This window comes from Hippopotamus amphibius, chromosome 1, assembly GCF_030028045.1.
Source record: "Hippopotamus amphibius kiboko isolate mHipAmp2 chromosome 1, mHipAmp2.hap2, whole genome shotgun sequence".
Classification (NCBI taxonomy): domain Eukaryota; kingdom Metazoa; phylum Chordata; class Mammalia; order Artiodactyla; family Hippopotamidae; genus Hippopotamus; species Hippopotamus amphibius.
Genome location: NC_080186.1, coordinates 38,300,439 through 38,314,512, shown reverse-complemented (window position 1 = coordinate 38,314,512; position 14,074 = coordinate 38,300,439). Strand labels below are relative to the sequence as shown.

General features: G+C 40.0%; 1 protein-coding gene across 6 annotated transcripts in view; it reads left to right on the top strand.

The window, feature by feature from the left end:
- The window catches only part of ATPAF1 (ATP synthase mitochondrial F1 complex assembly factor 1), a 38,248-nt gene that overhangs the window by 497 nt on the left and 23,677 nt on the right, over positions 1-14,074 (top strand). For 5 of the 6 annotated variants that reach the window (XM_057709847.1, XM_057709877.1, XM_057709885.1 and 2 more), the window contains exons 2-6: positions 3,030-3,138; positions 7,318-7,368; positions 8,143-8,205; positions 10,911-10,961; positions 12,138-12,185. In XM_057709847.1, coding sequence (XP_057565830.1) covers positions 3,030-3,138; positions 7,318-7,368; positions 8,143-8,205; positions 10,911-10,961; positions 12,138-12,185 — 322 coding nt within the window. The remainder of the gene's footprint in view (positions 1-3,029; positions 3,139-7,317; positions 7,369-8,142; positions 8,206-10,910; positions 10,962-12,137; positions 12,186-14,074) is intronic. The other variant, XM_057709861.1, reaches the window with a different exon arrangement.

The window sequence follows — 14,074 nt, the reverse complement described above, 5'->3', positions numbered from 1 at the left end:
AGCACCACTGTCACTGTCCCCACTCTGCAGATGGTTATCTAGGCTCAGAGAGGCTAGGTCACTTGCCTAAGATCACACAGCTAATGTGAGAGCCGGGAATCTCTGCGAAGCCCCAGTTGTCTGTCTCTGTGCTTTGGTTCTCAAAACGCTGAGGTCGACTCTTACAACAGCCCTTAACAGGCAGGCAGCTCCGAGAGTCCTGACCTCATTATCGAAATGGGAAAATGGAGCCTTCCAGAGAAGGAGCTTGATTTGCTCAGGGTCACATATTGACTCACCTGAGGCTTGTCCTAGATCTTGGGTTCCCAGGCTTCTAGCTGAGGACCCTGACGGTAAGGAAAGGAGATTGCATGGGAGCAAGGGCATCAAAGATTAATAGTGTCACAGTTGGCTCTCAGTTGAACCCTTTCATTAAGATGAGGAAACTGAGGATCAGAGAGAGTAAGAGGCCTGCCAACGGTCACACAGCTGGTTGGGATTTGTCTGACTTGGAATCCTGGGTTCCTAACAGTACCCTTCACCTTCCAGGGAGAAGGACCTGGAGATTAGAGGAAGTTGAGGTGGGTATAAGGGGGCCGTGGAGGGTCCGAAGAGTTCAACTGGGAAGAGCTGAAGGAGATGTAAAGTGAAAATTGAAGGGACTTGGGAGAGAATATGGCAGGGTGGGCAGGCAGTTGTCTTATGAAAGGAAATGTAAGACCTATAATGTAACTTATTTGAGTTCTGTCTCATCTGTACTTCCACAGCCTTAATTTACTCTACCATCTTCACCTAGAGTATTGCAGTCATCCTCTAACTAGTCTTCCCCACTTCCAGTCTTGGACCCATCTACCCCAGTCCATGTCACTGCCACTATAGTCATCATTCTTTGAAAGAATGACAGAATAAATGAATATTTTTGCTCTCCTTAAACAGCATTCAGATATACTCAACTATTTGTCATCTTATAAAACCTTTTTTTGACCTACATTCCCCTTCAGGCTTTTCTCACTGATCCCTTTCACAGACAAACATCTCAGAAGAGTGGTCTCCTCTGAATACTTCACAGCTCCCGTTCATTCCTGTTCAGGAACAAATGAATGACTGGTTTTACTTTCCTTCCCCACTAGATTATTCCTGTCAATATTTACACATACGGCTGTCTCTTGAAGAGTGGCTTTCCAGGGTACCCCAGACCTCTGGATAATGTCCATATCCTTAGTGTCCCATGCAAGGCCCTCATGCTCTAGTACCTGCCGAGTCTCCCTAGCTTTCTCTAATAGGAAAACTTCCTTTGAGCTCTGTGGCCTAGCACAAAGGAATAAAGGACTGACGTTGAGGGCAGGTGTTCCAGGTAAGGGGAGCAACAGTATAAACAAAGGTACAGAGGCATGAAACCACCTCAACCACTTGGGAATATCTGAGCAAATTTTCATCATAATACCTGTAGCACTGTAATGTACTTATTTACATGTCTTTCTGTCCTACTAGATAGTGAGCTCCTTGAATAGGGACTTATTTATTTCTGTATCTCTAGAGCCCAGCAAGTTAACCACTAGGTGAGAGACAACAAATCAAGTTTGTTTAATGAGTGAAAGGGAGAGAGGAAGGGATAAGACCTAGAAGAAGTTGAGTGAGATGGGAGGGAAAACTGTGTGGCTACTAAAAGGAAAAGAACATGACGTAGAGGAAATGGGAGGTATGAAATGAAAGCAAGGCCGAAAAGGGTCCATAGAACCTGGGCCAGCTTAACGAGAGAGGCAGGACAGAGCCTTGCTGTGAGGCGCAGGACCAAATAGGTAGACTATCGTGAGATATTTTAAAAGGAATTATAATTCTGATTGGTTAGTGCTGGAGCATACTCACTAAAACCTGGGCTCTTGGAGCACCAGCCACAAGTTCAGTGTGAGCCAACAGCAGGACAAGGCTGTGTGCCCTGCTGACCCCACGGCAGTCCAGTACCTGGGTTTTTGCGTTACACTGTGCACTGGTGAGCTGGGAGGATTTCATCGCGCTTTAGGCCCACTGTATTGAGAGCGTACACTAAGGAGCATGCCCAGAGAGCAGGTCCATAGTAAGAAATGATTTACAAATCACCTGTATGAAGAGGGGTTGAAAAAACGGAAGAAATTTAACCTAGGGAAGAGAAACTTAGGAGGTGACATAAGAACAATTTTCAGATATTCAGGAAAAGAATTAGACATCTTCTTTTGTTCCTGGGTGGGGTGAAAGATACAGAGAGGTAGACTTAGACTTGGAATGTTTTAATAATAAAAGATATCCAGGGTGGGAGTACACAGCGCTCTGCTGCCTAGGCCACCCCTCACCCTCTCTGCTCATTGGCACCACTGACCTAGCCTTGGTACTTGCAGCCCTGGCCAGGCAGGTGCCACACCCTACCAGGTGGGGCCCCTGGTGCAACTCTTCATCAGGGAGGAGCTGGCCCTCTCTGGAAGGGAGGAAGATCTGCTCAGGTACATGGCAGTGAAGGGAATGGTGTGCGATGTCACCTCCAGAAAGGAGTTGTATGGAGGAGGAGCGCCCTACAGTCCCTTGATCAAGAAGGACTCCACCAGAGGGGTGACCAGGATGTCTTTGGATCCTGCGCACGTCACCCATGACACTATAGGTCTCATGGCCTGGGAGCTGGAGCCCATAGATGACGTCTTCACCAAAGTGTACACAGCCAAATGTTGTCAACTACACAGGCTGAAGAATTCTTAACAGATGGCAGCCCCAACCTGGACTTCAAGCCTGAAGACCAGCCCCATTTTGACATAAAGGGCAAGTTCTGATGTTCCATCAACAGTTAATTAATAATATAATTAACTATTATTAATCCCTTGAGGATTAATAATAGTTGAATAAGTGGATTTCTTTTTCCACTTTCTTGATTTGTAGACCTGTGCTCAGGCCTAACTAAATTAAGACAAATCTTTCAGCCTGTGAATGTCTTTGTCCTCTCTCTATGGAAATGGAACATGGTGCTTTTGTTATTTCAAAATCCAGAAAGGTCCAGGTGGTTTAACCTTTGGTTTACCTTTGATCAGGTCTGACCCAGCTGCTTTTGAGTCCCGACTGGAGAAGTGCAGTGAATTTCGGAAGCAGCCAGTTGGGCACTCCAAGCAAGGTGACTTTATCAAATGTGTGGAACAGAAGGTAAGACAAACCCTTTGGGTGTTGTTGTCTCACCAGTGCTCTGCACCCCCATCCCTGACCTTTATCCTGGGAGTGGGCTTATTGAGGGGGTCAGCTCCACCTGTAAATGGTATTCTGCTCTTTCTGGCAAGGTACTGTAGTCATGGTGGAGGTAAAAGGGGACGAAAGGGTAATCTCTGCTCCCAGTGGGTATAGTCGAGTGGTCAAGGCAAGGCACACATGACACTGGGCTGTAGGGATCAGGGAGGAAAAAGTACTTAATACATATTAGCTCTTATTATCCTTAAACAAGAATCAGAGCTGGGGAAAAGCATTTTAAAAGCTGTGTACAGTCAGCCCTCCCTATCTGCAGGTTCTGCATCCACAGATTTCACATCTGTGGATTCAGCCAACAGTGGATAGAAAATATTTGGAGGGGAAAAAAAGACTCTAGAAAGTTCCAAAAAGCAAAACTTGAGTTTGCCACTTGCTGGCAGCTATTTACATAGCATTTATTGTGTTTACAACTACTTACATAGAATTTACATTGTATTAGGTATTATAAGTAGTCTAGAGATGATCTAAAGTGTATGGGAAGATGTGCATAGGTTATATGCAAATATTACACCATTTTATACAAGGGACTTGAGCACCTGCAGATTCTGGTGTCTTCAGGGGTCCTGGAACCAATCCCGACTGATACTGAGGGACATTTGTATAGGAAGGTTACTCTAATGCTGTGCTTCTCAAACTTTTTGCCCATGACCCTCGGTAAGAAATATATATATATTTTTTTTTTTTCAAGCTCTTTATTGGAATATAATTGCTTTACACTCTTGTACCAACTTATAGGTACACCAAAGTGAATCAGCTGTATTTATACATATATCCCCATATCTCCTCCCTCCCACAACTCCCCCCCACCCACCCTGTCCCGGCCCTCCAAGGCATCACCCATCATCAAGTTGATCTCCCTTTGTTATATAGCAACTTACCACTGGCTATCTATTTTACAGTTGGTAGTATATATATGTTTAAGCTACTCTCTCACTTCGTCCCAGCTTCCCCTTTGCCCCCCGCCCCCCAACCCCGTGTCCTCCAGTCCATTCTCTGCATCTGCATCCTTATTCTTGTCTTGTCACTGGGTTCATCAGTACCATTTTTTTTTTTTTTTTTTAGATTCCGTATATATGAGTTAGCATACAGTATTTGTTTTTCTCTTTCTGGCTTACTTCACTCTGTATGACAGACTCTGGGTCTATCCACCTCATTACATATAGCTCCATTTCATTCCTTTTTATGGCTGAGTAATATTCCACTGTATATATATATGCCACATCTTCTTTATCCATTCATCTGTTGATGGGCGTTTAGGTTGTTTCCATGTCCTGGCTATTGTAAATAGTGCTGCAATGAACATTACATTACATGTTTCTTTTTGGATTATGGTTTTCTCTGGGTATATGCCCAGTAGTGGGATTACTGAATCATGTGGTAGTTCTATTTTTAGTTTTTTAAGGACCCTCCAAACTGTTTTCCATAGTGGCTGTATCAACTTACATTCCCACCAACAGTGCAGAGGAGTTCCCTTTTCTCCACACCCTCTCCAACATTTATTGTTTCTAGATTTTAAGAAATATACTTTACATTGCAATTCATCACACATATATGTATATAATTAAAACTGAAACAAAATTTTTATAAAACAGTGCTTACTTTCACTATTGGGTTGGCCCAAAAGTTTGTTCGGGTTTTTCTGTAACATCTTGTAGAAAAACCTGAACGAACTTTTGGGCCAACCTAATACATGCAATGCACTCTTGTTATTACTTTCATCTTTTAAAAAACTTTGGTCACAGTCCATTAAATTGATTTCACAACCTATGATTTGAAAAATACTAATCTAAGGTGGTGCACAGAACAAATTGGAGTAGGAGAGCCAAAGCCAGGGAGAATATATCCGGGTGTGGGCTGAGAATATATCCAGTTGTGGGCCTGAAATAAGGTAGTTACAGTGGAAAATTGGGGTTCTACACTGTAAAAGGAGAGGTGTTTATTTTACTTGGAAAATAACTTTTTTTACCTTGGGTATCCTAAATTTTAAGAGAATCCACTCAATCTTTTAGTAACTGGTTGAGTAAATAAAATAGTTAATGGGTTAATCATTACAAGGTTGAGCAAATTCAACCTCCTGTGACAAATGTAGTTTACAACTTTATATGAACAAATAACTCTCTACTACAAATATTTTATCAAATGTAATTTCCTATAACAAACATTTATAGTGTCAAGAGTACAAATCAATAGCTATGGGAAATGTTGCTGTGTTATAAACTTTCAATATTATTTGAGAAAGCTTTTTGCCCCTTTTTGAAACAAGACTTAGATATTCAGCTTTATGATGATAAGAACAGAATAAGTAAAGATTTAATTTAAATTATGGCAACTCTTAGGTAAATACTCACTTGCTGTCTTTCTTATCTAGCTGGAGGAAGGCTAATGGCTAATGGCTCCATTTCTGAAGCCTTTGCTTTGAGTCATTGGTTCCCTACCACGTGACACCCAGCATCCCCTTTTTATAATAAAATGTATTTAATTCTCTCTTTTCTACCCTGAAATGAAATGTAGGCTGTATAACCCAGCTACACACATAATTTTGGGGGGGGGGGGGGGGGGGAAATAAATATAATGCCTTAACTGTAATAAAGGAAAGTATTTTTTAAATAAAATACAGATTTTAGTACATAAATTCTTAGATACAACTGTGCCGTGAGACCTACCTAATACAGTCATCAGGTGCTTTCATCTCTATGTGACATCACCATGAATATATAAGCAGTAAATGGTAACTGGTACGGGATGTTATGTTGGTAATTATAAAAACTCCCAAACCATAAGCGGTGTTATCAGTGACCTTCATGAGATTCCACAATGTACAGTCTTCTCTTAAATTACATAGTAGTTGCATTTCTGGAAAATTCAGTATTGAATAAAACTGTGTAAAAAAGGAGAAAGAAAGAAAGGAAGGGAGGGAGGGAAAATAGGTAGGTCTGGATAAAATTGAAAAGTTGTGTGGGATGAGGGAGGGAGGGAGGAAGGAAGGGAGAAAGGTCGGTCTGTCCATCTGGCTGGAACTGAAAAGTTGTATGGGATGAGGGAAAATTCTTCATTATGTAGAACTCATCTGCATAATTGCAGTTCATTTGGCACCGCTGCCTCTCCCATAAATGCAAACGTAACCATCCAGTCAGTTATTGTGATAACAAAAAAAGTCCCCATAGGTTTCCAAAGCATCTGTAGTAGAGATGCTTTAAATGTTTCATTAATTGCTCTTGAGACTTTGGACACATAGGGTGTATCCAGTAGGTTTTTCTCTAGCATGTTGGGTGTATCAGTAGGTTTTTCTTTTGTCTAATTTGTGGGTACTGGTTCTACCGACATCATTTATGAAAGGTTTGGATTCATTAAAGCATAGAGTAACAAAAAACAGGGTTTAATGCAGGAAGTGTGTTTCAGCTTCAGAATCCCAGGTGTGGATTGTGCTCTTCACTGAGAGGCAGAGTCGTGAGCTGAGAAATTGAATGGAAGACTCAGAACAACCCATCCCTACTGTCAGAAACAACTCAAAATAGGATTTCCTGGCCATGGCCTTTATGTGAGAGTGGGCTAGGAGAGAAAATAATCACTTTCAGTTGTTCTTGGCCTTTCTTGGGGGGAGTCTAATTTGAGGGAGAGAATACTAAGATGGAGTACTGGAAAAGACTCAAGAGGCTGCTGAGGATGCCTGCCTTCAGAAGTGCTGTCACAGATAAGAAGCAGCTTGGAAAATACATCATTCCATTTCTTACCTCCTCTGTGGCTCCCTGGGAAGCAGAGCACAGGAAGCCCAAGCAGGCTCGTTCGGGGAAGGAGTCCCTCATCCATGGTGGCAAGGATAGAATGGACTCTCAGTACCAGGAGATGGTGTTTTCTAACAGAGAACTCCTTTCTCATCTCTGTATTTCAGAATCAGTCGAAGAAAAGTTGTCTCACAAACAGTAATTCTTAGAACAGTGTGTACAGTTACTATATAGAGTGGAGAGAAGTGAGGTCTGAGGTGCAGCGTTACTAACTGAGGTACTGGGCACCTCTCCTAGGGAGGATGGTCTTTTTCTTAAGAGTAAAGTATAGATTAATATCTTGTCCCATTGTGTATTTCAGACAGACACATTGGGGAAACAGCCTATGAGCAGAGGATTCACTAAGGACAAGGTAGGTTTCTAATTAAATATCCAAGTGTGAAGTCATATGGAACATCTGTAACGAGAGGCTGCAAGTTTGAATATATTTCCTGTGGCTCAGTGATTTTGTGATTTTTCTAACTGTGGAGATGAGAAATATTTCTATGAGTTTTTGTTATGACTTTGTTATGATTTTGTTATGACCTTGATATGTGGGTCCTTGGGGTGCTAAAGGAAATGTAGTATACTACTTCCTACTTTCTATAGGAAGTAGTTTGGTTTTGTTGTTGTTGTTTTTTGGTTTTGGCCATGCCACAGGGCATGAGGAATCTTAGTTCCCCAAGCAGGGATTGAACCCATGCCCCCTGCAGTGGCAGCATAGAGTCTTAACTACTGGACCACCAGGGAAGACCCAGGAAGGAGTTTTTAAAAATCAAATAAAAACGTGTTTACTCTGTCATTTAACTTGCAAATAAGGAGCTACTTCTGGTAGAATAGCAGTTAAATTAAAGGTAACAACCAAACTTTCTCCTCTTACGAGCTGCAAAGTGCTGCAGTACTCATTAGTGAGTGTGAAACATTTGGAAAGTACTCGTAGATATTCCCTGAAAATAGAACTGTGAAATCTGCCTGGCCCTAGGGACTCCCTTCTCTGAGCATGTGGGTGTTCTTATACTCATTCTCCACTTATTGAAGATCTGCTTTACTGTCCTAACATGTTGCTTCTCACAAGGCTTTCAGATAGAGTTAAGCTGTTTTATTTTTTTAATTGTGGGTGATAATGGCTGTTTATTTTCGCTTTCAGACTCTCAGTTCAATCTTTAACATTGAGATGGTGAAAGAGAAAACTGCAGAAGAAATAAAACAGGTAATGAATGAAAATGAATTGGCATACTTTATGAAAATGTGTGCTCTGTGAACCAAATCTGAAAGTAGAAAGCAGCATACATTTCCTGACACCTCTTTCTAGCCAAAATGAAAGGCAATCATTGAAAGCAAAAGTGATGAATTACATGAAAAATAGTGCATAAGAAAACTTGGTCTCACTCCTGTATATCTAATCAACTCACGTTTCCCCTTTCTTTTTCATTCCTGTTGTCCACATCTTATTTAAAATCATCACTACTCTGTGCCTGGATGACTGTACTACCTTTCTAAATAGATTTCTCTGCTCTTAACTTCTCCCACCCTCCCATCCCCCCATCGTATCCTCATCAGTTCAGTCCTCTTGAAGTTCTGCTTCACAGAGTGTGTTGGTTAAGAACACAGACTCTAGAACCAAGCTGCCAGTTTTAAGTCCTAGCCCTGCCACTTACTAGTGGAATGACTTTGAGAAGTTAGTTAACCTTTCTGGGCCTCAGATTCCCTATCTGTAAAGTGGACATAATAATAGTACTTACCTCATGGAGTTATTTGGGGAATTAAACGGGTTAATATTTATAAAGTACTTGGGACAGTGCCTGGCACAGAATAAGTATTATATTTGTGTCTTTAAATAAATGAATAAAAATAAATATTATGTTAGTAACCTGCTCTCAAATATTCAGTGGCTTCCCATATTCCTTTGTTTGACATTCAGAGCCCTCCATTTTTTTAGGACCTTCTGCAGGAGGCTTCTTGGACACCTTCCTTCAAAGCACTTGTGATCTATTCTGCTTGTTTGGTCATTCCATATACCTTGATTTGCATTGCTATTTACATTTTCACGTCTGATTTTTTTTCTCTCTAATTAGAATATAATAAGCTATTTATTGGCGTTCCTTATACTTCCATGAATTATATTTTAGGTATATTGAGAGAATCAAAATAATAATAAAAGCAGTATACTATGTGTTAGGTACAGTACTTAGTGCTTTATATGCACTATTTCATTGTATTCTCATAACTCCCTTATACAGTAGGTGCTGTTATTCCCAATTTACAACTAAGGAAGCTGTAACTTAAAAAGATTAAGTAACTTAGTGGTAGAGCTAGGACTCAAACCCTTGTCTGTTTGACTCTGCATCATATTCCCTTATGGGAAGTTGTGCCAGTTGCTGTGGGTGTCCTTGGGTGCTTTAGTAAATGTCAGCCTCTGTGCCAGGCATAAAAATAAATGAGAGAATCCCCTACTCTCAGGGAGTTTCAGCCTGGTGGAAAAACAGACACAAAAACAAAAAGAGAATAGCACAGAGTTCTAACTTCTGTTAATAGAGGTTTAATGCAGAATCTCCAAGAGACCTCAAACTGCCTTTGGGAAGAAGTGCCAGTAGAAAGTGGACACCAAGCATGTCCTTTAGGGGAGAGAGAAGCCAGGCCCAACGGGCCTGATCATCATATGACAAATATTATTTAGACCTATATTTTTAGATACAGATTTGTGTTCATTAATATAAATAATGAACTGAGTAACCAGGGTCAACTGTTAGGTCAACAAACGTCTGTCAGTCTCCTAAATTCAGTGTTGATTCATAAACTATCTACTAATATGGAATAAATAAAAATAAGCAGGATATGCTGTCCTTAAAACGAGAAGACAGTGTTTTGACATGCAAAAAAAAAAAAAAAGGCAAAACAACCTTAGGCTTCATTGATAGAGTGATTTTCCCAGGTCCTAGGAGGTAATAGTCCTTCTGTGCTGTGTGTTGGTGAGGTCACACTTTGATTAGCATCTTCAGTTGCCTCCCCCCTCCCCCCTCATTTTCATGGGAATGTTGACAAAGCAGAGCGGCTCTAAAGAAGGGTGACCATTCTTCAACACCAGCTCACTCAGGTGTCACCTTGGCTGTGATGCCTTCCCCAACTTCTGTGCCTTTGCTACTGCTTGTCATTCTCTGCTTAGAATGTGTCTCTTATCTTCTCTCCTACCTGTTTATCTTCCCAACCCGTTCACCTGGCTAACTCCTGATCATTCTTCCGGATACAGCTCAAGTGTCCCTTCTCTGGCACTTGTTCCCTAACTTGGATTAAGTGCCTCTTTGTTGCCCTCAGAGCACCTTGGCTTTGGTTTGCATTATAATTCTGTTGTACTAAGCACAAACATTATTTCAAATAGTCTTCACAATAGTCCTATGAGGTTAATATTATTGCTATTTTATTGATGATTATATTGATATAATTTAGTGATTTTCTGTAGTTTGCCCAAAGTAGCATAGCCAGCAAATGATAGGAGCTGGGATTTGCATCCAGATCTGCCTTACTTCAGACCCTGGGTTCTGAATGACTGATCCTGGCTCTCTGAGAAGGCCTACAGTTGGCCGGACAGTGTGGGTTTTGGAAGAGAAGAGAGAAGATATGCAAAAAACAGCTTGTCTGTTATACACAAGGCACATCTTGGGAGAAATGATTAACAAGGTCACAGAATCCGTTTCTCTGACAGGAATTTGTTATTAAGAGTTACAGTTTAATCATCTAGAAGAGTAGATGTATTAAATCTTTTTTGTAATCATGTACTGGTAATAAAAGTATTACATTGGGTCTTCCTCCCTGTTATCAAATAGCGTATTACTCTGAGCAATGAAAACTGTCACCACTTCTTGGTACAGGTTGAAAAGATTACCGACATGTCACAGACACTCTCTCTTTTGTGTACAGATTTGGCAGCAGTATTTTGCAGCAAAAGATACAGTCTACGCAGTTATTCCTGTAAGTAGTTTGGAGGGGAAAATGAAAGTGTTACAGCATGAAGGTCAGGGCTCTAACCTTAGCAGGCAGTTGCTTTTACTTTTCCTATGTTTATTGCCTCTTGAGAGCTTACATTTATAGCTCTGAGGGTTTTTATTATGCCCTGAGCACCAAAGATTGGGAGCTCCATATGGTATATTTATGGCTCTTGTTTTTCCTCTCTCTGGTTTAGAAATGTCTCTTTGAGTCAAGTCTCTGACAAGGGAGCATGGTGTGAGTTTATGCTGCTGAGCAATTTCCAAGTGTCTTTTATTTCTTTTTGGTGTTTTCCAACAAAGCTGTTGGAATTTAGGACTGGGCCTCTAGCATAGCTTTCTTCCCTTCCTGTCTATAAGTGACCTGTACTTGAGCTGACTTGGAGCTTCCTTCTAGTCTTTTTCTGGCATTTCCCTTTAGCAACTGGCATTTTCTTGAGGTTTTTTCCCTCCTCAAAACTACTGTCTTAGAGATAGTCACGGGCCACTGCTTAACCATTAAGATCTGTGACTGAGAAAGACTGCTGCTGATGACTTCTGGTTTAATGTCCTGCTGCCTTCTACCAGACGAAAGCATTTAATGCACTGGGTTATCAGCTAGTTCTTTAACTGTTCTTCTCTGAAGAGGATGTAGCTTTAGATTAAGTTTATATCAAGCACACAGATAAATACTGAGCCTACAAGTGTAAGTTTAAGGAGGAAAACTTACAGATGGGAAAATAAAGGCCCGCCTTTTGGTTGTTTTGAGAGTATTGCTATCTTTTTTTTTTCCTTATTCTTCCTCTTACATATATACTCTTTCCTTTCATGAGTTCAGCAGCCAAAGGATCTGCACTTTTCATGATATTTTAGATCTCTCTGAACAGGCCTTCTTAGCTCTCCCTCAGATAAATTTAGTGACCTGTTGTCTCTGACACTTGGCAGAGTCCCCTGAAGAGTTTAGAGCATTTGGAGTATCCACTCTTCACACATAATTCTGATATTGAATAGGAAAGCATACAACTGGTTTTTCCTCTTTGTTATAAGAGGGATTTGTAAATGATGGAACTTGAGATTGTTTCAGTTGTATTTTAGTTCTAGAGTTCAGTCTTGGTGAATTTAAGTGTGATTGTGGCCTTTTATGTTTTCTTGTTTCTGAATTTTATTCTTTTCTAACCTACAGAAAGAGAAGTTTGATTTGATCTGGAACCGGGCTCAGTCTTGTCCAACAGTAAGTGTCCAGTGACCACATGAGGATCGCTTATCAGCGCTGCCAGACAAGGATGTTTGCTAACCAATGTCTTCATGCTCCATACTGTCGCGCATGTTATAGTTACTTAACAAAGATGCTCACGTGTTGATTGTACGGATAAGTGAGATTTTTTAGCCTTAGGAAATCATGTGGGTTTGGCTCAATAAGTCTGTGGCTGTTTAGCTTTCTGAAACCTCTCAGCCCTTTCTGATGTGGATCTTAATCTATTAATGTAAGTGATTGCTGGAAGCAGCACTTGCGACCTTAATCTTTTCAACTTCCTTTAAGTTTCTTTTTTATTGGCAGTTTCTTTTCCATTTTTGGCCATGCTGTTTTGATTATATATACCTAAAAGAAATTGTGAAATTGTTACTGGAGTATTGAGCTGCCAGAAGACCTAAGAGAAAGGGAATCAGCTGAGTTGGTGTCTGTACTAATTTCTAAGATGCTCAAAAAATGCTTCTAAACATTGCTGAGAGAAAATAAAATACATCTAGGTAAATGGAGAGATATATTGTGTTGGATGACTCAATATTGTTGTCATTTCTCTCCAAACTTATCTCTAGATAAAATATAATCCTAATCAAAAAGCTAATGGGCTTTTTTTTTTAAGAAATTAACAAGCTGATTTTAAAAACTTAATTTGCGTATCCAAAGGACCTAAAATAACACAACAGTTTTGAGAAAAAACAGAGAACTTATATTACCTGATTTCAAGACTACGATTTCATAAAGCTACAATAATGAAGACAGTGCGGTAATAGCATAAAGACAGACAAATAGATCAATGGAACAGAACAGAGAATTCAGAAATAAACCAATATATGCATGGTCAGTTGTTTTTCAGCAGAGGTGCCAAGGGAATTAAATGGAGAAAGAATAATCTTTTCAACACGTGTCCAACAAATTGTGCAAAACAATTTGAGTATCCGTACACACACACACACACACACACACACAAAATGAACCTCTACTCTTACCTCACACAGTATCCAAAAATTAACTCAAGACCTAGAAAAAAAAATCTTAGATTGAATCTTAGTGACCTGGGCTTGGCAAAGATTTCTTAAGTATCGATATATCACAAAAAGCACAAACTATAAAAGAAAAAACCAATAAATGAGATTTTATAAAAATAAAAATTTTCTCTTTGTATACCCATGTTCATAACAGTATTAATCACAGTAGCCAAAGGGTAGAAGCAGCACAAGTGTCTATTGATAGATGAATGGATAAATAAAATGTGATATATACATGCAATAGAACATTATTCAGCCTTATAAAGGAAGGAAATTCTGACACAGTCTACAATATTCATGAACCTTAAAGACATTATGCTAAGTGAAATAATTACCAGTCACAAAAGGACAAACACTGTATGATTCTACTTATATGAGGTACCTAAAATAGATTTATAGACAGAAAGGACAGTGGTTGCCTGGGGATGAGCGGCAGGCAGGGTGGGGAATTATTGTTTAATGGGTATGGAGTTCCAGTTTGGAAAGATGAAAGAAGTTCTGGAGATGGATGGTGGTGATGGTTTCACAACAGTGTGAATGTGCTTAACGCCACTGAATTGTGTGTGCATTTAAAATGGTTAAAATGGTAACTGTTAACATCTGTTTTACCACAATTTTTAAAAAAATTAAAATTTCAACTTTTCAAAAGACACTGTTATGAAAATGGAAAGGTAAGCCCCTGACTGGGAGAAAATACTTGCAAACATATATTGACAAGTGACTTGTATACAGAATATACTGAAAACTCTTACAACTTAATAGAGGACAAGCAACCCAATTTAAAATGAGTGAAAGATTCAGACAATTCACCAATGAAGTGGAATGGAAGTTATAAGATGTTCAGCATCA